The 22860-nt window shown below is 38.2% G+C and overlaps 1 protein-coding gene and 2 long non-coding RNA genes across 3 annotated transcripts in view; 2 read left to right on the plus strand and 1 right to left on the minus strand.

The window, feature by feature from the left end:
* The window catches only part of LOC134746546 (IDLSRF-like peptide), a 74687-nt gene extending 61743 nt beyond the window's left edge, over positions 1–12944 (plus strand). The window contains exons 4-5 of the mRNA XM_063680962.1: positions 9804–9956; positions 10389–12944. Of these exons, the coding sequence (XP_063537032.1) occupies positions 9804–9956; positions 10389–10582 (347 nt within the window). The 3' untranslated portion in view covers positions 10583–12944. The remainder of the gene's footprint in view (positions 1–9803; positions 9957–10388) is intronic.
* LOC134746667 (uncharacterized) overlaps positions 1–22860 on the plus strand; it is a 184424-nt gene that overhangs the window by 41389 nt on the left and 120175 nt on the right. The gene's annotated exons all lie outside the window — the stretch shown is intronic.
* The window catches only part of LOC134746684 (uncharacterized), a 77358-nt gene that overhangs the window by 27867 nt on the left and 26631 nt on the right, over positions 1–22860 (minus strand). The gene's annotated exons all lie outside the window — the stretch shown is intronic.

The following is a 22860-nucleotide window of genomic DNA, read 5'->3' on the forward strand; positions in this document are numbered from 1 at the left end:
ATTAGGCAAAAGATGCTGTCTTTTTCATTTCATTGTCTGGAATCTAAGAGTGCACCATCAACAGTAAGTGAACTTTCAGCGGTATCCCCCATTGAAGTCGGTTTTTTTTTCTTAAAAATTATATTTCATGTTGTAGTAGAAACAATTGCTTTATAAGTCAGAAACGCGCATGTGACACCCTTCATATAGCCACATCCATACCCTACGAAAACCGCTTAGCGTTGCTTGTTAGTCTCCATAGTCTACGGTGGCCAAAATCGAGAAAAAAACTGTTTTAAAATTGAATTTAGCAAGGAACAGGTACCAGGGCCTCAAGAGTTACGAGGAGGTGTCGTTGACCAACCCGCCGGGGGCGCCGGGTGATATGAAGGTATCGCGGGCCGCGGCAGCTCGCGTATCTTAGCTGTATACTTTTGGTTTGTTCACCAATATGATTCTACAACTTGAAAGTAATATTTTTTGTCTCGTAGAAATAGTATTGTATAATTTGTATACAATAGTGATATAATCAAGCTTTTCAATCTCGTACCTTAGTTAAGCAACTCAGCAAGCTTCGTTGCTACTATTAGGTTTCAAATGTTAGTTCAAAGAGGTTTTATCTCACTAAACATAATTTATAGATTAAGGGACGGTTGCACCAAACCGTCTGTCACCGTTTTACCGTTCGCTAAATTTTATTGTATGGAAAGTTTCATAGTTCTCTGCTGCTTGACGTTAATCAGTATGTTAATTTTGGTTGGTGCAACTGGCCCTAAATGATCTCGTAAATTACATTAATGACATATTAATGTATAAATATAACATTTTATCGATTTGATCTCCATCCATCGGTTAGAAATACGAAAATATTGGCTTTTTTACACTTTTTTAATTGGCTGTTTGTAGATTTCGTTCGCGGGTTTGCTATGCGCGCGCATTGGAATCGTGCGTAAAAAAAAATAACGCGCCAGCCATTTTCCGTATTTGTCATAAACTTGGAATAGTTTTGCATGTTTTTAGTTTATATATTGACGAAAATGTCATTTTCAAGCATTGGAAATATATTGAAAATGAAGAACACATAAAATTGACGTTGCCAGTAATACTAATCCCACCAAAAACATTTTATGTAAAGTGTTGCCAAGACTAGACGCATAAAGCTTTTACACTAAAAAGCTATCAGGTCCCGTAGTAGGTACCAAGACTTTTACTCTGTAGGTAAGTCCTAACTTTATAAGCCCTAACTGTATAAAGCCAACATCTTGGAGAAACAGTACGGCTTGGCCGTTTAGTTGCTTGTATAACGTAGCATGTATAACGTACCTTGTATCATAATGTACTAATTATACAATTGAATACAATATCTACTAATACACCCTTCTTAAGAGGACATGGGACGGCCGCTTCTCCATACAAACGGTGTCCCCATTTTTCTCTCTGGATGTTGACATTATGGAAAATATTTTTACATAATTTCATATATAACCATAGCCCTACGTTTTTTTTATTATTGTAAAAATTAGGAGCGAAAAACAGATCATACAATTTTTTAAATGCTCTTACTTATAATAATTAAAAATTCGAAAAAATTAAATAGCTGTGTTTGATATACAACAAATTGTGTCAAAATATTTTCAATAATGTTAATATCCAGAGAGGAAAATGAGGACTACGTTTGTATGGTAAGGCGATTTCGCACGAGTCCTCCACTTTCGTCTTAATCCGACGGTAATCTATTCAGAACGTCTTGCGACTTAAACCGCTCTATACAATCCTACATATTTCAAATAGGGTTGGCACGGATAGGTAAAGCCAATTTGTCAGTGAATAAAAACAAAAAAAATAAACCCATGTGTTTATTTACGGTACTGGTACTAGTGTAAGACAAATAGGTACAGTATGATTATCTCTGTCTATAAGACAGTCCCTGGCCAAACTATATCTACCTTAATCCTTTCCGGCATGCTGGAAAAGACAAGGCGGGTTTTTATTCTATTGGCTGTAACAAATTTCACTCTATCTTATCTGGCTCGTCGTCTTCAAACTAGGTACTGTAAAGGTTTGCAATCTTTACAGCATTTTTGATCGTTGACTGGAAACAGTCATTTAAACCTTAGAATCTGATCTCGCTGTCAAATGGAACAGGTGTGCGGATCGGCATTCCAGAAGGGACAGTCATTAAAGCCGGAATTAAATTACGAAATAGGCAGGATGACAGTAATTGAGTCACTAAAATATTATATTTATTTAATGAAACTTTAGTCGTAGAATACGAAAAACGCATTTTATTATTATTATTATTTTTATATTTGGCGAGATTGGTAAATGTTTTGTTAAAATAAAATGAAATAAAATAAAATTACAAAATACGCAAGTCCGCCATGATTCGGTGAACACCAATCAGAGCGAATGACGTCACGTTCATGTAAATAAATAAGAAACCTAGTAATATTAAGGCTATTGTTAAAAAAGCGCTGATAGACATAAATGTATAAAGACTCATTAGCATGTAAAATATTTAATTAAAATTTAATAATGTATGCAGGGGTTGCATCCCCATATCCCTTAGCCCATATAATCTTAAAAATATAAGATTAGAGACTTTTGTTCCGCAGAATTTATAAATGTCAAAAGTTATACCTACTGTGAATTTCACCACACTAATTATTTCACGAAATTACTTTCGCATATATACTTTCGTGAAACTAATTTTAACATGCAAGACACTAATTACGTAATGCAAATCCCGCTTAAAAGTAGCCGATGATTGTATCTACCTACTTAGCTAACTTGTGAGAAAATAAGTTTTAAGAAAATAAAACCGACTTTAATGGGGGCCGCTGAAAGTTCACTTATTGTTGATGGTGCACTCTTAGATTCCAGACAATGAGATGAAAAAGACAGCATCTTTTGCCTAATTATGTAGAAAAGGAGGTAAAACTACCCACTTTTAGCTTCTACCCACTAGTAGCATTTCGTATTTGTAAGGGTCGCAGTTCTAACCTAACCTATCCTACTTTTCTTATAGCATTTCGTTTCTGTAAGGGTCACAGCTCTAACCTTACCTACTTTTCTGATAGCAGTTCTATTCTGTGAGAATCGCAGTTCAAAACCGAACCACCCACCTAACCCACTTTTCTAGTAGCATTTCCGGGTCCGGGTCTGGGTCCGGATCAGAGTCCGGGTCCGTGTCCGGCTGTCCGGGTCCAAGTTTGGGTCAGAGTTCGGTCCGGGTCCAGGTCCGAGTTGGGGTCCATGTTCAGACCCGGGTCCGGGTCCGAATCCGGGTCCAAGTTTAGGTCTGGGTCCATAAGGAAGAGAACGTATCGCGAAACGTGAACTATGTGTCATTGAAGAGTTCCATTGTGATCATTATCAGCAGTTTCCACTTCATCAAATGTCACTTTATTAAATGTAAATGCTGGATTTGTTGATGAAAATACAAAAATCACTATATGTATGCCTTTCACATTTGAGGAGTTCCCTCGGTTCCTCATGGATCCCATCATCAGAACTCGAGCTTGACAAAAATATGTCTTAAAACCTTAAGTTGCTTAACAAGCATAAAGAAGAGGACAAATCGCCAAACGTAAACTATGCGTCATTAAAGAGTTCCATTCTGATCATCATCAGCAGTTCCACTTCATAAAATAACACTTTTAAATGGAAGTGCTGGATTTGTTTATGAAAATACAAAAATCACTATATGTATGCCTTTCACATTTGAGGAGTTCCCTCGATTCCTCATGGATCCCATCATCAGAACTCGAGCTTGACAAAAATGTTTCTTTAAAAACCTAACTTGCTTAACAAACATAACGAAGAGGACAAATCGCCAAACGTGAACTATGCGTCATTGAAGAGTTCTGTTCTGATCATCATCAGCAGTTCCACTTCATCAAATGTTACTTTTTTAAATGTAAGTGCTTGATTTGTTGATGAAAATACTAAAATCACTATATGTATGCCTTTAACATTTGAGGAGTTCCCTCGATTCCTCATGGATCCCATCATCAGAACTGCTTTTTGACAAAAACGGGACCAATCTGTATGTATATACTTACAATCAAAAAAAGAATTTTCAAAATCGGTCCAGAAATGACGGATTTATGAAGTAACAAACATTAAAAAAAAACAACCGAATCAAGATTTGAAAGGAGGAGGCTTTCAAATCTTGAAGTCGGTTAAAAAGAACAAAAATACACTGAAGTGCTGAAGTGCATCTGCTAGGTCGCATCGCATCCCTTTACAGTACATTGAAAATAGAAATTCAATAGTGAGTCGGTATTTTGTCTAGAAGTCCTCTAGAAATCGATTTTCGCTCATGCCATCTCGGATATGGGTATATTTAGTATCAATGCATTCAGTAGGTATGCTGTCCTGAACACGAATATATGAGATGACAAGCGCGGAAATGGTTGGGGTACTATACTGTGACGTCGTAAAGTCGGCAGTACAAAATTCATGTTAAAATATCTCGTGGACCAGCCCTACGCTGTAAAATGCCTTGGAAAGCCGTTTTCCCTGAAGATCTCGCGTGGCAGCTCTCCGGACGTCCCAATGTGATTTCCTTACAGTTACGGCGTATCGCGTTCCCTTGTTCAGGCTGTCTTACATTATTGTTTACTTTACAGTAACGTTCCGAGTGCGTTCTGACATCATTTCTCCGGGAAATGTGTCTTGTATTTATTCTTGTGATGTTCGTTTATTTAAGTGAAGAGTTAATTGACGTTAAGTGTTGGTGCGTGACACTTAAAAGTTCGACCACACCGATTCTAGCATAAAAAGTACAAATTATACAAATGATTACATTACCTACGTCCTGTATATATATTACACTTAATAAAAGTATGTAATACACAAAAATAGACGTTACCTAAATACTTTCGAATCTACTTATAATGTATTGTGTGATCTTAATTAAATTACATTGTCTCATCTGGTGCCTCTTTTTAACCGACTTCAAGATTTCAAAAGGAGGTTATCAATTCGGTTGTTTTTTTTAATGTTTGTTACTCCATAACTCCGTCATTTCTGGACCGATTTTGAAAATTCTTTTTTTTATTGTAAGTATATACATACAGATTGGTCCCGTTTTTGTCAAAAAGTAGTTCTGATGATGGGATCCATGAGGAATCGAGGGAACTCCTCAAATGTTAAAGGCATACATATAGTGATTTTAGTATTTTCATCAATACATCAAGCACTTACATTTAAAATAGTGACATTTGTTGAAGTGGAACTGCTGATGATGATCAGAACGGAACTCTTTAATGACGCATAGTTCACGTTTGGCGATTTATCCTCTTCGTTATGTTTGTTAAGCAAGTTAGGTTTTCAAGAAACATTTTTGTCAAGCTCGAGTTCTGATGATGGGATCCATGAGGAATCGAGGGAACTCCTCAAATGTGAAAGGCAAACATATAGTGATTTTTGTATTTTTATCAAAAAATCCAGCATTTCCATTTTAAAAAGTGACATTTGATGAAGTGGAACTGCTGATGATGATCAGAATGGAACTCTTTAATGACACATCGTTCACGTTTGGCGATTTGTTTTCTTCCTTATGGACCCAGACCCAAACTTGGACCCGGACTCGGACCCGGACCCGGGTCTGGACATGGACCCCAACTCGGATCCGGACCCGGACCGAACTTTGACCCAAACTTGGACCCGGACAGCCGGACACGGACCCGGACTCGGATCCGGACCCGGAAATGCTACTAGAAAAGTGGGTTAGATTAGGTTAGAACTGTGACCCTTACAGAAACGAAATGCTATCAGAAAAGTAGGTTAGGTTAGAACTGCGACCCTTACAAAAACGAAATGCTACTAGAAAAGTGGGTGGTTTTACCTCCTTTTCTGCATTATTGGGCAATATTATAATAATTAAGCAATTAGGCAAAGGATGGATTAGGATAATTAGGCAAAATATGCTGTCTTTTTCATTTCATTGTCTGGAATCTAAGAGTGCACCATCAACAATAAGTAAACTTTCAGCGGCATCCCCCATTGAAGTCGGTTTTTTTTTTCTTAAAAATTATTTTTAAGTATTATAAATATAATAGTAGAGAATCTATATTGTAATAAATTAACGTATATTTGATTATTAGGGTTCCGTGCCCAAAGGGTAAAAAAGGACCCTATTACTAAGACTCCTCTATCCGTCTGTCCGTATGTCCGTCTGTCTGTATATCCGTCTGTCTGTCACCAGGCTGTATCTCATGAACTGTGATAGCTAGACAGTGTTCTGTTGCCGCTACAACAACAAATACTAAAAAGTACGGAACCCTCGGTGAGCTAGTCCGACTCGCACTTGTCTGTTGTTTTTTTAGTCCGCGACCACCCAGAGTACCTACGCCCATGGCCTTGGTATAATGTTATTGACGCAACGTTCACAAACGCAACAAGAGTAACGAGTTAATAAATGTATTAAATATATTAAAACGGGTCACTCGCAAGTAGATAACGCGAGCTTCTCCGAGTTACGAAGTTAAACATGTCGCGCGATTTTCGACTTAAAAGCCGTAACAGACCACCGCACCGCACCGCAACCTTGGCGCGGTCAAAATATCTCTTTGTCCCTCTAACTTATAGCTGCGTCCTTAACGAACGTACAGCGACCACCTTACACACTATCGATACGTGCGCCGCACTGCACCAAGATCGCGGTGCGGTGCGGTAGTCTGTTACGACTATAAAATACGTAAAGTGACCCGTTTTAATATATTTAATATATTTGTGTCTCACGGAAGTTTTCTCTACCAACACTCTGTACTTACCAACTTTACCAAGAAAGGTTTGTTAATCTTATCGCATGAACAATCGTTAGCAGGCTATCGAATTTATCGATTCCTATCCATCACGAATGCTCTTAACAAGAAACTTCATCGTTTTCTCGGAGTGAATAACGTTACTCTCCTAAGCACTTAATTAGATCAATTGAGGGCAGCTGGCGTGAGAGGATTCTAGGATGCCTTTTTAGGACAGGGAATGAAGAAAAAATGCTCGTATAAGTCCTTTTTAAGGAGGATTTCAAAGGAGGAGGCTCTCAATTCGGTTGTATGTTGTATGTTGTTGTTGTTTTTTTTTTTTTAATGTTTGTTACTCCATAACTCCGTCATTTCTAGACCGATTTTGAAAATTCTTTTTTTGATTGTAAGTATATACATACAGATTGGTCCCGTTTTTTCAAAAAGCAGTTCTGATGATGGGATCCATGAGGAATCGAGGGAACTCCTCAAATGTTAAAGGCATACATATAGTGATTTTAGTATTTTCGTCAAAAAATCAAGCGCTTACATTTAAAAAAGTGACATTTGATGAAGTGGAACTGCTGATGATGATCAGAACGGAACTCTTCAATGACGCATAGTTCACGTTTGGCGATTTGTCCTCTTCGTTATGTTTGTTAAGCAAGTTAGAATTTCAAGAAACATTTTTGTCAAGCTCGAGTTCTGATGATGGGATCCATGAGGAATCGAGGGAACTCCTCAAATGTGAAAGGCATACATATAGTGATTTTTGTATTTTTATAAACAAATCCAGCACTTCCATTTTAAAAAGTGACATTTGATGAAGTGGAACTGCTGATGATGATCAGAACGGAACTCTTCAATGACGCATAGTTCACGTTTGGCGATTTGTCCTCTTCGTTATGTTTGTTAAGCAAGTTAGGTTTTCAAGAAACATTTTTGTCAAGCTCGAGTTCTGATGATGGGATCCATGAGGAATCGAGGGAACTCCTCAAATGTGAAAGGCATACATATAGTGATTTTTGTATTTTTATAAACAAATCCAGCACTTGCATTTTAAAAAGTGACATTTGATGAAGTGGAACTGCTGATGATGATCAGAATGGAACTCTTCAATGACACATAGTTCACGTTTGGCGATTTGTTCTCTTCCTTATGGACCCAGACCTAAACTTGGACCCGGACTCGGACCCGGATCCGGGTCTGAACATGGACCCCAACTCGGACCCGGACCCGGACCGAACTCTGACCCAAACTTGAACCCGGACAGCCGGATACGGACCCGGACTCTGATCCGGACCCAGACCCGGACCCGGAAATGCTACTAGAAAAGTGGGTTAGGTGGGTAGTTGGGTTTTGAACTACGATTCTCACAGAACAGAACTGCTATCAGAAAAGTAGGCTAGGTTAGAACTGCGACCCTTACAGAAACGAAATGCTACTAGAAAAGTGGGTGGTTTTACCTCCTTTTCTACATTATTAGGCAAAAGATGCTGTCTTTTTCATTTCATTGTCTGGAATCTAAGAGTGCACCATCAACAATAAATGAACTTTCAGCGGCATCCCCCATTGAAGTCGGTTTTTTTTTTCTTAAAAATTATATATTACATCCTCAAGCAGTGTCCTTTGGGACCAAAATATCTCAATTCCGAACGCTAATGCTTGGGTTGCTTGTAACTTGACAGGCAACCCTGAATATTGATGAGCCTTAATCAAATATTCACGAAATGTGTATAAAACACGTTCCATTTAAATATTGCCGATGTAAATATTTTTACTTAGGTACAGGAATGTAAGTAATGAAATATAATTGATGAAATATTTATACAAGGTATTTGATAAATATAGTAGATGTCGTTTTAGCCATTTCTCGCAGCCATTGTATTTCCATGCTTCGACGACTGGTCTGGCCTAGTGGGTGGTGACCCTGCCTGTGAAGCCGATGGTCCTTAGTTCGAATCCCGGTAAGGACATTTATTTGTGTGATGAGCACAGATACTTGTTCCCGAGTCTTGGGTGTTTTCTATGTATTTATGTATTTATATCGTTGTCTGAGTACCCGCAACACAAGCCCTCTTGAGCTTACTGTGGGACTTAGTCAATCTGTGTAAGAATGTCGTATAATATTTAGTATTATTTATTTATTATTCCACGACTCTTCTCTTTCCGCACAGACTCTATCTGAATTAGGCCTCAGTGTTGATGAAAAATGTTTGCTACGCCGCCGAAAGTCCCGTAGCTCGTGGCAGTGCATTCCACTATCCAGGGATGTGGAACAGGAAGGTACAGGAACGTCTTAGCGGCGGCGTAAGTGCTAGGTAATTTCGTCATTAGCCAATAGGAATCTCGTTTCGTTTTTGTTATTCGTCGATCGAGCACTTTAACCTATCACGGACAGCGACAAGAAGTGAAAAGTTTGTTTTATTTGGACTTCAGTATAAATGCGATGATGGGGCACTTATATTCTTGTTCAAATACTAAAAGTTTCGTTTTCTTTTAATAAAAATTACTAGTGTAATATTTGACGTCTTTTATGTGCCTAATCTCGACATCCGCATCCGCATCCGCGGATGTCGAAAATCGGCATCCGCAACATCCCTGCCGCCATCATACATTATTCGTAGACATTGGAGTCGCCAAGCGAGTTGGTTTGGTGGTGATGGAAATGTTATTTAAATTTTAACTTAAACAACTGTAAAATGTTTACTAAAGTAAAATAGTATGTTTGAATTGTTTGGTTGATTTTATTTTAAATTATTGTTTTACGAATGTAAATAAAATTCTTCTTCGTATATCAGAATTGACCAGGATACAGAATAGAAGCGTTATTACCTGTGGAAAATAGTTATGTGTTTATTTCTTTGGTTATTTGAATTTTTGTTTAGAAACTCTCTCTCTCTCTTTTTATGTTTATATAAAGTGTTTTATAGTACAGTCGAGTTCATTAATTATACATTTAATTATACATTGAACTAGACTGTACCTTGTTATGTAGTAGACATTAATTTTTTTAAATGCAGCATATCTAGGTATTGAAAGAAACTAAACACAATAAATGATCGTTTCCAGCTAAACGTCCACCCGTCGAGGAGACGGCGTCGTTCCTGCAGTCACTGCTGGCGTCACACGGGCCCAACTACCTCGAGAAGCTGTTCGGCAGCAAGGCGAGGGACGCCCTGGAACCGCTCGGTGGCGTCGAGAAAGTGGCTATCGCTCTGTCTGGTCAGTGTTCGCATTATTTATAGGTATATATTTTCTAAGAAGTTAAAAAAAGACAAATTTCATGTTATTTCGGCATGTTGTTTTAGAACTTCGATTGTATCGGGGTGGCTTTTACTAATAATTCCGATATTTTAGCCCTCGGATCTTCAGTGACACCCATTCTGGAATATTTTTAAAACTTCATAAACATTAAGAATACCTAAAACTTACCGGAAATACAATACCCAGCTGAACTGCCTGAACTGCTGCCTTCAACAAAACATTTGATCAAACGGTTTTTATACTGGCATTCGGAACATTGCACTACATTGAGAAGGTTAGGTAATGTTATACTGAGTAGATATTATACGGATACGGGATATAAATTACTTGGTGCTGAAAAGCCAGTTTTAAAAATCTGTAAACCTTAATTTTATTTTTCTGATATTTCAGAGTCGCAAACCATTGAAGACTTCGGTGCGGCTTTACATCTGATGCGATCAGATTTGGAGCATCTTCGTTCCGTATTCATGGCTGTCGAAAATGGTGATCTTGGCATGCTGAAGTCTCTCGGCATCAAGGACTCGGAGCTTGGCGACGTCAAGTTCTTCCTGGAGAAGCTAGTAAACACTGGCTTCCTCGACTGAATAGCGCCGGAGTCTGCCTCTGATTATTATCGTGTCGTCCAATTCGCCCCCATCAGTTCTTCATTCTACAGCTACCTTCCTTACGATCCCAACAGATATAACAAGAAATAACGTTTTCATTCCCATGTGAGATTGGTGTGATATGAGTGAGGTTTTTAACAGTTTTTAGAGAGGAGCTTGCCGGACGTCGGATGCCGACTTCTACAACCGGCCACGTAGACTCGACTCGGATCCCGACGACCTCTTCTCGTCTGCTTTTACAGCTTTAGATAGTCAAAAAAAGCAATTAATTTCGTTATCGCCCTAGGATAGGTATATTTTAATAAAGTAATTTCTTTAGGTTTAAAACCTAAAAGTCCATAATTTTTTACAAAACCGGATAATCCGCGAAAAGCTATGCGGTCTGGTACTCGCGTCCCCCGCCGCAGAGTGCAAGCACGTTAGAAAGAGCGAAAGACTGCAACTTTGTTGTCGTCTACTGTATGGATGTATTGGGATATACTTTGGAGGCACTAGTGCGGTGAAAAAAGGCATAGCTTGTCGCGGTCGTATGGATGCTTGTAATCTGAATGTCGCCCTCATGTAGTTGTACCCTATTCTTTTCTACCTACGAAGTCAGAGGCGACTCCTAGTGTCAGCGTCCATTCTAAGCGAGATATAAAGCTAAACGTCGGTCGATTATGTTCGAGTGATAATGCCCTTAGATTATAAAATATTAAGAATCGTTGAAAGAATGCATGCGCTTTATATCTGGCTTTTGGAAAAATCCAGAATAGGACCATGGATACATATCATTGTAACTTAGTCTAGATGAAACATATCATAGAATAATACTGAGTAGTAGATAAAGTACAATTATTTTAATATGATCGGTATTGTAGTGTTTATGAAACATTTTACTGTCTCAATATATGTAGTTTAAGAAATTATGTAGAATTTCGTCAAATTGTCATCATTAGAACATATCAATTTTATCAAGGAAAGCATAAGGTGCTGCACCAATCCCGAAACATATCAAAACTATGTGATTGTATAATTAGATGTTAGAGTATTATATGGTGTGTTATTGCCAACTTTGGCTGGACTTGGTTCTTTATTGTACCAATACTAGACATATAAAGTAGTTGAAAATTAATAATTATACTTAAATCATCCTTTACAATCTTTGACACTACATTTAAAATCTACCGTGTTATTTTTACGCCTAAGTGTAAACTTTGTAGGTAATAAAACTCATGTCAAATGCGGGCTAAAGAAACAACGAATTAAGTTTTAAAAAACTTCAGTTGCCAAGAACCCGCCTCGCGGGTCGCTCTAGACGAAGCTTGGCACTGAAAGTGTTGTACCATCAACACACTTCGTAGATTGTTATCAAGTTGTGCTAGTCTGTCATCTGACTGCACTATAAAGTATGTTGCCGGTATCGGCTGTATCAAGCAGGGATGTTGCGGATGCCGATTTTTTGACATCCGCGGATGCGGATGCGGATGCGGATGTCGAGATTAGGCACATAAAAAACGTCGAATATTACACTAGTAATTTTTATTAAAAAAAACGAATCTTTTAGTATTTAAATAAGAATATAAGTGCCCCATCATCGCATTACTATACTAAAGTCCAAATAAAACAAACTTTTCACTTCTTGTCGCTGTCCGTCATAGGCTAAAGTGCTCGATCGACGAATCACAAAAACGAAACGGGATTCCTATTGGCTAATGACGAAATTACCTAGCACTTACGCCGGGCAAGACCTCCCTGTACCTACCTGTTCCACATCCGCATCCGCATTAAGCTCCGCATCGATTTTATGCGGATGCGGATGTTGAAAATAATGCGGAAGTTCCGCGGTTGCGGATGCGGATGCGAATATTCGCAACATCCCTGGTATCAAGATGTTGAAAAAAAGATTGATAGTTTAAGATAAATTACTGAAGACGCTTAACATTTGATTAACGGTTAATTTAACAATTATACCTTTAATTGAGATGGCAAACATAGAAGAGCAGCTATGGGTTACTCCTGGATAGACAAAAAAGCCTGTATTTGCCAGAAGTTGTATGAACTGGGTTCTAACAAGGATACCTGTCTAATTTCCACCGAACATAAACTATTTATAGAACCACGCCCGGTCTCCACTAGTTTCAACTAATCTTAATCTTAGACTAAGTTCGTATTAGCATAAGGTGTAAGGGATTTTCGACTTTAGTGTTTCACATAATAACTTGCATCAGATCTCTATTTAGTCTGTATGATTCTACAAATGGCGAACTTTGAGCTCTGTTAGTTAGTTACGTGTTTTGAAACTAAGTATAAATACATGGCTTATTGTTCTAAAATGAGAAATAAATACATTATCTTGAAATTGAGTTTTACTTATAACTTATAAGTAAGGACCTACCCTACTAGTAAAATAGGTAAGTAGGAGGTATATACGATATAACCACGCTCCGGGGGTATAAATGACTTGATGAGGGGATCAAACCACGCTCTGCTACCAAAAATGTTTAAGAAAGGGGCAAGTAGGTAATTTTGGAAAATATTTGTCAGATCGTCAAGACAGCACCACTAACCTTTCCGTGAGATGGGATCCGCAGACAGGACTCGGGCAGGGCACAATTCTTCAGGTAGGTATCCGAATTCACGAGGTTCACAAGGAGCACCACACCGGCGGCCAGGTGCATGTCTATTTTACGTCTGTCATAGGTCGTGTCAACTAATTAGAGGGCCGCGCGGGCGGGGTGTGTGGCGAGGAGGGGGAGGGGACAAATCTGCATACATAGATAGTATTTTGAACAGAGGACCTCTGGCGTCGAGTGATGGTCCTATGACAGTTTAATACTTCATTTTTATACGGAGTAGCTGGGATTTGGGATGCGGGAGGTAGGTATATTATGTCATGCTAGCTAGAATAATAGGCAAAGTACCTATATGCATATATGTGCAACAAGAGAGCAAAGTTCGATATTTCTTAGTGGTTATTTTGAGTCCCATGCAAGCGAAAGATTCTTGTTTAGAATTTAGAGTGAGCGAGCAAGGGAATCAAAAGCACGAAATGTAAGTAACTTTTCACCTTAGCAGTGAGAACATAATATATATTTAGAGGAAAAAATACGTCCTCATCGTCCTGAAAAAAATGTAATCCTTGGTGGAAGGTTACAAAAATCGTTAAGTAGGAATGGATTTGGTCGTTTTGGTCCAAGTTAATGCTATAATTTTTCTATAACTTAATCTGACAAGTATTTGTATATACGCATTTCCTTAGTCTGACAATCACAAGTTCAACGCCCGATGTTCACATAGTAACCGTCAGATTAAGGAAATGAGTACCTACATATAATTGTCAGATTTAGTAATACATAGCACAATTATAGCAATAATTTGGACTAAAATGACCAAATCCACAATTTGATGAACCCCCCACCAACATATACTTAGCTCAACATAGACGGCTAAAAGTACGGGGTAGCAAGATATCACTCATAGGTACTGGGTGTGGCCTGCAACACGAGTAATAATTAAAACATAGATTGTACTCCTCAAACGGGTCAAACGGTGACACTTTTGTTTGTGATTGACGTTGCTTGTCACGCCTTAAACATAACATAATTCGCAATACATTGCGTCTTAGAATAAACTTTAAAGTGAACTAAAAATCAAAACGCAAGTTATTTTTTAAAGTCGCTGCACAAATGTTGGTCTGGATACATAAGGAGTACAGCCTACAGTTTAATGTTTTGCTCGTATTACAGGCCACACCGGTACCTATATTAATCTGATGCGCTCGAGTAACTACAAAAATTCCCTCTTGGGCTCCCCAACCATAAGCTATTCTAACAATTAAGTTTAATTATCGCAATAAAACACAAAAACAAAAATAATTATATATTGTATGTATCAGTGAAATAGTAAGAAATTAACGAACATCCACTGACAGTTTAAAAAACGTGAATTTAAAATTCCACCTGTCCAATGTGCATTGCGTCTCACTCTCTCAAAGCAAAATGTGAGACGCAAATACACATTGGACCAAGATATTGGACAGATGAAAGCCAGACCCGACTATAATATTGCGTGAATCGCGGAGAGAACATAATATCGCGACGCCGGCGTATGACTCCACACTCGCAAACTTCACGGCGATATCGCAGTTTGGTTAGCGCCAATATGGCGGAAAAGCATCAGCTGATCGAGTTTAGCTTTTTTTTATGATATAGGAGGCAAACGAGCAGACGGATCACCTGATGGTAATCGATTACCGCCGCCCGTGCGTTTTACTGTCATTTATCTGCGGCATCATACGTATACTGTAGCTATTTTTAACCGACTTCAAATAAGGAGGAGGTTATCAATTCGACGGTCAGCTGTCAATGTTGATACCATAAATGAATTCAGCACCCCCGATTAATATGAAAACGTAACCAAACCCGGCCTATTAGCACCTTCACTGATTATCTACATAATCAAGATAAAAATGAGAGCCCTAAATAAACCTTCAAGAGCGGATATCTCAAAAAATATACACGATATCAAAAAACTGGAACTAATAAAACTTGTAACAAATTAAACCACTTTTCATTTTGTATAGTGTCCATGGCGCTTAGACGCATAGTTTCCGAGATATAATCGAAAAACCGAAAAATTGAACCTTCAAACCCCTCCCGGCATTTTTGCCATTCGCATTTTTTCCCAATAATTTTATTTTCCAGTAGCTTATTTTCCTGTTACGTTTTCTAACCAGTCGCATATTTTCCCATTTTTATTATTTTATTTTCCAGTAGCTTATTTTCCTGTTAGGTTTTCTAACCATTCGCATAATTTACAATTTTATAATTTATTTATAATTTTATATATTTCATTTTTTTACGACCACGGAAGACAGAAAATAGATAGGTGCGACGACGAGCGAAGCGAGGAGGAGTGTGTTAAGTGAACTGCGAGTAAAAAAGTGCGCGAAGCCGAGCGAGCGAAGCGAGCGTGCCGCGGCAGCGACCGGGCGAACGCCAGAACCGACTTATTTTATTGTACGATACTGATTTACAAACAGAAGTTATATTTTAATTAGTGTCTCGTATATTATAATAAGCATATCTTAATTATGCGAATGGTTAGAAAACGTAACAGGAAATTCATCATCATCATCATCATCATCATGTCAGCCGATAGACGTCCACTGCTGGACATAGGCCTCCCCCAAGGCTCGCCACTCCGACCGATCCTGTGCCGCTCGCAACCACCGAATTCCCGCGACCTTCACCAGGTCGTCGCTCCATCTCGTTGGAGGCCTACCGGCAGTTCGTCTTCCGGTACGCGGACGCCACTCCAGAACCTTCCGGCCCCACCGGCCATCAGTTCTGCAAGCAATGTGCCCCGCCCACTGCCACTTAAGGTTTGCAATTCTGCGAGCTATGTCGGTGACCCTAGTTCTACTGCGGATATCATCATTTCTGACTCTATCACGCAGAGAAACCCCGAGCATAGCTCTCTCCATTGCCCTTTGCGTGACCTTGAGCCTTCTTGAGCCTGACAGGAAATTAAGCTACTGGAAAATAATAAAAAATGGGAAAATATGCGACTGGTTAGAAAACGTAACAGGAAAATAAAATTAATTGGAAAATATGCGAATGGTTAGAAATGCTTTCGGGAAAGGAAGCTATTGAGAAACAATAAAATGGTAAAAATTGCGAATGGCAAAAATCGCGATCTGGAAAAAACGATTTTCGGAAGAGAGAGTACACACTTCGCCTCACCTATGATTTGTTACGTAATAATGATGAACTACTTTATACATTTGTCTAAACTTATCAGACAAGATTTCGCTGTCCCAAGCAGCTGCTGCAGGGTTCTATGTTTCACTTTTATCGAACTGAAATTTGAACTTTATCATAGTGACATTAAGTCGAATTTCAACTATCTTTAAAATGTAACATAGAAGCCTGTAATATTGGGGCAGCGAGATAATAAGATGTCGTCGTTTTCGAAAATAAACGTCTATGGCAGGTTGATTCGCTCAACAGAATGTCTTAGAACTGTCCCTTGTAGCATGGCACTTGCTGCAGGGCAAACCAGCAGCGTGTCTTGAGACCTACATACTGCGAGCGACTAGTCGACAACCCAAAGATTTGATAGACGAGCCCTCCGACGGAAAATTGAATTCGCTTGAGAATTTTTTTTATGAGATAATACTTTAAATTAACGCTAATTCGTTATCACAGCTAACACTTATTTGTTTCACTGGCAAATAATAAGCGAAAAAGCATAAAGATCTTTACATTATACCTCTGACACTCACTACGCAACATGCAATGAGACACGATTGATATCCAAATTTTCCACGCCGATTACACGCCGGTCAAATTGATCGGCGGCGACGGCGTGGAAAAATCGTCGGCGGCGGCGGCGCGGCGCACATGTCTACTTGGCACCGACTTCAAACGTATCAATTGCTAGCGCATAGTAAAGGAATAATATTACTTTATTTTATCCTTTTCGAAGTCGGTTTTACTTTTTTAACCGACTTCAAGATTTCAAAGGAGGAGGTTCTCAATTCGGTTGTTTTTTTTTTTTATGTTACTCCATAACTCCGTCATTTCTGGACCGATTTTGAAAATTCTTTTTTTGATTATAAGTATTATAAGTACGTATACGACATTATAAGTACGACGTATACGACATTATAAGTACGACGTCACAGTATAGTACCCCAACCATTTCCGCGCTTGTCATCTCATATATTCGTGTTCAGGACAGCATACCTACTGAATGCATTGATACTAAATATACCCATATCCGAGATGGCATGAGCGAAAATCGATTTCTAGAGGACTTCTAGACAAAATACCGACTCACAATTGAATTTCCATTTTCAATGTACTGTAAAGGGATGCGATGCGACCTAGCAGATGCACTTCAGCACTTCAGTGTATTTTTGTTCTTTTTAACCGACTTCAAGATTTGAAAGGAGGAGGTTCTCAATTCGGTTGTTTTTTTTTAAATATTTGTTACTCCATAAATCCGTCATTTCTGGACCGATTTTGAAAATTCTTTTTTTGATTGTAAGTATATACATACAGATTGGTCCCGTTTTTGTCAAAAAGCAGTCCATGAGGAATCGAGGGAACTCCTCAAATATTAAAGGCATACATATAGTGATTTTAGTATTTTCATCAACAAATCAAGCACTTACATTTAAAAAGTGACATTTGATGAAGTGGAACTGCTGATGATGATCAGAACGGAACTCTTTAATGACGCAGTTCACGTTTGGCGATTTGTCCTCTTCGTTATGTTTGTTAAGCAAGTTAGGTTTTCAAGAAACATTTTTGTCAAGTTCGAGTTCTGATGATGGGATCCATGAGGAATCGAGGTAACTCCTCAAATGTGAAAGGCATACATATAGTGATTTTTGTATTTTTATCAACAAATCCAGCATTTCCATTTTAAAAAGTGACATTTGAAGTGGAACTGCTGATGATGATCAGAATGGAACTCTTTTGACGCATAGTTTACGTTTGACGATTTGTCTTCTTCTTTATGTTTGTTAAACAACTTATGTCTAAGACATATTTTTGTGAAGCTCGAGTTCTGATGATGAGACCCACGAGGAACCGAGGGAACTCCTCAAATGAGAAAGGCATACATATAGTGATTTTTGTATTTTTATCAACAAATCCAGCATTTCCATTTTAAAAAGTGACATTTGATGAAGTGGAACTGCTGATGATGATCAGAATGGAACTCTTTAATGACGCATAGTTTACGTTTGGCGATTTGTCCTCTTCTTTATGTTTGTTAAGCAACTTAAGTTCTTAAGGCATATTTTTGTCAAGCTCGAGTTCTGATGATGAGACCCATGAGGAACCGAGAGAACTCCTCAAATGTGAAATGCATACATATTGTGATTTTTGTATTTTCATCAACAAATCCAGCATTTACATTTTAAAAAGTGACATTTGAAGTGGAACTGCTGATGATGATCAGAATGGAACTCTTCAATGACACATAGTTCACGTTTGGCGATTTGTTTTCTTCCTTATGGACCCAGACCTAAACTTGGACCCGGACTCGGACCCGGACCCGGGTCTGAACATGGACCTTAAAGGATGACTCACGTTAGACCGGGCCGTGTCCGGGCCGGAGCTTCCGGCGCTAACTTTTCTATGACATGACAGGTGATCACGTGATGCTTTCCATAGAAAACGAAGCGCCGGAAGCTCCGGTCCGGACACGGCCCGGTCTAACGTGAGTCATCCTTAACTCTGACCCGGACCGGGACCGAACTCTGACCCAAACTTGGACCCGGACAGCCGGACACGGACCCGGACTCGGATCCAGAACCAGACCCGCACCCGGAAATGCTACTAGAAAAGTGGGTTAGGTGGGTGGGTTGCTTTTTGAACTGCGATTCTCACAGAACAGAACTGCTATCAGAAAAGTAGGTTAGGTTAGGTTAGAACTGCGACCCTTACAAAAACGAAATGCTACTAGAAAAGTGGGTCGTTTTATCTCATTTTCTACATAATTAGGCAAAAGATGCTGTCTTTTTCATTTCATTGTCTGGAATCTAAGAGTGCACCATCAACAATAAGTGAACTTTCAGCGGCATCCCCCATTGAAGTCGGTTTTTTTTTCTTAAAAATTATTTTCCATTTTGTTTTGTTGTAAAACCGAAAAATATAGCTGCTTTATAATAATATAATAATACTAGCGACCCGCCCCGGCTTCGCACGGGTGCAATGCTGATGTATTATAGGTACATATAAGAGCCCGCGCAGACAGAGAGCGGTCTGTAGTTCCGAGTTCTGCCTTCAGAGTTCTGCATTTCGAGTTCCAACTCATACAGGTGGTGTGGCGTTCAAATTCTTGCGTTCCATTTTCGTCCGTATTTTTGTACGAACAACATGTCGCTAGAAAGTTAATCTTCCAAAGAAGAAGCATTGTATTTGTGGAGCCTAGAAGCTACCAAAAAAGAAGAAAGTATTGGGTGCACCCAATTAATAGAATACGAGAAGAACAAGACGAATTCAGTAGTATGTTTCATGATTTACTTAGCGACAAAGAGCGAGTCTATATTTATTTTCGGATGTCGATAAATAGCTTCAATGAGTTGTATGATATCACAAATGATATCGAAAAGCAAAATACTAACTGGAGAAAGTGTATTTCAGCAAAAGAAAGGCTGGCTGTATTTTCAACATATTATTTAATTATTAAGGCGCTTCGCGCAGTTTTTGGCCAAAAACTGTTACTTTTTAGAGCTTATAACTTCTAAATGAGTCAACCAAAAATTATTAAAAAAAATATATATGCATCTTCACTCTATGGACAACAATCTCAACATTTGACTTTTTTCCTGAAATTTGTAGTTTCACCGAAAAAAAAATAACACGACAGGCCGTTTTGCGGCTAACTTTGCTTATAACTTCTAAACGGCTTAATCGATTAAAATTATTTTTAAACTAACAAAAATTTTTTAACAGGTTCTACAAATGCAACATAGCTTTTCTTAATCAAAAAATATTTTCTTAAGAAATCGAACGTTTTTCCACATTTCATGCGTATGCAGCCTGAAAATGGCGTGGCCGGCAGTCGTGTGCCAGCTTTGAGACGAGGAGGCTGTGTCGCTCGTCGCTCCGTGCCTTCCTTGCACTATGTTCGCTTATGCACAAGCAAAGTGCTATAATATCGGAGTTATTGTGGCCAAAGAATAAATAACTGCAGAGCGCTGATTTGGTTGCGACGCGCATTAGCGAGCGCAACACGGTATTTTGCGGTCTATTACAATGAATGTAATGATAATATCCGTATATATTATACTATGTATTATATTATAATATACGTATGTTTGAGAAAACTTAATTTGAAATAAATAAATAAATGTTTTCTAACCGACATATTATAATGTTAACCACTAAAAAAATAGATGACTGCAAAGCGCTGATTTGGCTGTGGCGCGCTTGTAATAAAAACCGGCCAAGTGCGAGTCGGAGTCTCGTTCCAAGGGTTCCGTACATAACTCAAATTAAACAATTTATTTTTTATGTGAAACGTGCGTGAAATGTCTTTAATAAACCCGTAGGGGTTGGATCAAAAACTAAATTATTAAGTCCGACTCACGCTTGACTGCTCATTTCTAATAAGTTTTCCTGTGATCTATAGGTAAAGATCTATTATGTGTATTTTATTCAAAATTTTATACCCAGTAGTTTCGGAGATAAAGGGGGGGAATGCTCATTTTTTGCCTATTTTCGTGAATAACTTCTAAACAATTTAAAAGTGCTTGTTGCTAGGCCTATTTTAATAAAGAATATATTTAATTGAACTGAATTGACTGTTTATCCTAAAATTATAAAAAATATACATTTGACATTCTCACAATGAGCTCTTTCATTTGATATGTAACACGATATAGTTTGAAAAACTTTTTTTTTTTTAATTTTCTCTTTTACCCCCCAAAAGTGGCCCCCGTGTTTAAAATTAATTTGTTTACGTTACATGTCCGTCTTTGGGTCACAAACTTACATATATACACCAAATTTCAACTTAATTGGTTCAGTCGTTTCCGAGAAAATAGGCTGTGACAGACGGACAGACAGACGCACGAGTGATCCTATAAGGGTTCCGTTTTTTCCTTTTGAGGTACGGAACCCTAATAATGATGATATTCCCACGTAATGATTGAGAAAACTTCGAACTTCGAAAAATAACAAATTTGTAGTAGTATATGAAGCTAGTAGGTACTTTAATTTTATAAGTTAACTATTAATGGCATTATTTATATTTTTATTTATTACGGATAAAAAAAAACTGTATAAAATAAACGCACTGTACGCCTCAATTTAGTACATACCAAGCTTTAGCTAAAAATCTTAATCCGTCGATTTGACTTAGGTATTTATTTGTAAGAAACAGATAAAACACAAATTAACTAACTGAGGCTTGTAAAGTATAAATAAATAAATAATAAATAAATAAAATAAATAAAAATGTTATTTATTTAGGTATCAACCCATTACATAAAGAATAATTATTGTATTAATCTAATTTATACATTCTAATCTATATTAAACATCTATATTATAATGCATAAGGGAATATATTTTTATTATAATTTACTCATACGCAAACAACAAAATATCTGCAAGGGATACACAAATACGAGGTATAGCGCCAAATGCCGCGCGCCTTCTGGGCTGTAGGTTATTCTTTGAACCTCGTTCCGCCGCAGTCGCCGCACCGAGACGAAATTCACGTACGATCGCAGTGATCGGGGTGCGGGTACAGAGACGCTGAGACGCTCAAGGCCAAATCAGCGAGAATCGTCTTAATGTTGATATGATATACGCTTCGCACAACAAAATTTGCAGTTTACATAACTTAAATCAGTCATTTTTCTGTAAGTATTTGCAACTTCTCTCAACTGAACGCGGAACTCGGAACTTCAGACCGCTCTGTCTGCGCGGGCTCTAAACCTTCCTCTTGAATCTTTCTCACTCTATCTATTAAAAAAACGCATCAAAATCCGTTGCGTAGTTTTAAAGATCTAAGCATACATAGGGACAGGACAGACATCCATCCAGACAGCAGGAAGCGACTGTTTTATGTACTATGTAGTGATAATTATCTTGTCACAGATGAGCCAAAAAAATTGTATGTAATGTGGAGTATGGACGGTATAGAAAGGACGACAATCTCTTATGGCAGAACTATTGCAAAAGTGACCAGCTTTCAGCTGTAAATAATAGTTCCTAATCTCTCCGGTGGCGCTAGTTAGGCTCTGGGACATTAGTATAACATGAACCATATAAGGCAACAAATAACCCGACCAAATTACGTAGGTTGTTTTTGGTAGTATTTCGGTGTATGGTGGCGCCGCCTAATTACTGTCTTTTGATGGACACTTTTCATAAATAGAGATTTGGCTCCTTTATCGTGTGGTTCGGTGCTTGTGGGTGCTTGCTAGATTAAAAGTTGCCAGTAATTAACATAAAAATATTTTGATACAGCAACATTGTTCCCAACTCAGATTTTTTTAAACTTTCACGATTTTTACATATTATTATCGATAAAACGGGACTCAAAACAGTTAAAACTTAATTATACGCGATTAAGTCCAGTTTTTTTATTACAGCTGTTCAAGCAAATCTTGTCAGTAGAAAAAGGAGGCAAATTTAAAAAATGTAGGCGCGAAGGGATATCGTCCCATAGAAAATTTGAATTTCGCGCCTTTTTCTACTGACAAGATTTGCTTGACCAACTATATTGTCTTTGTCTATGTTTAG

The sequence above is a fragment of the Cydia strobilella genome, chromosome 1 (assembly GCF_947568885.1).
Source record: "Cydia strobilella chromosome 1, ilCydStro3.1, whole genome shotgun sequence".
In the NCBI taxonomy this organism is placed as follows: Eukaryota; Metazoa; Arthropoda; class Insecta; order Lepidoptera; family Tortricidae; genus Cydia; species Cydia strobilella.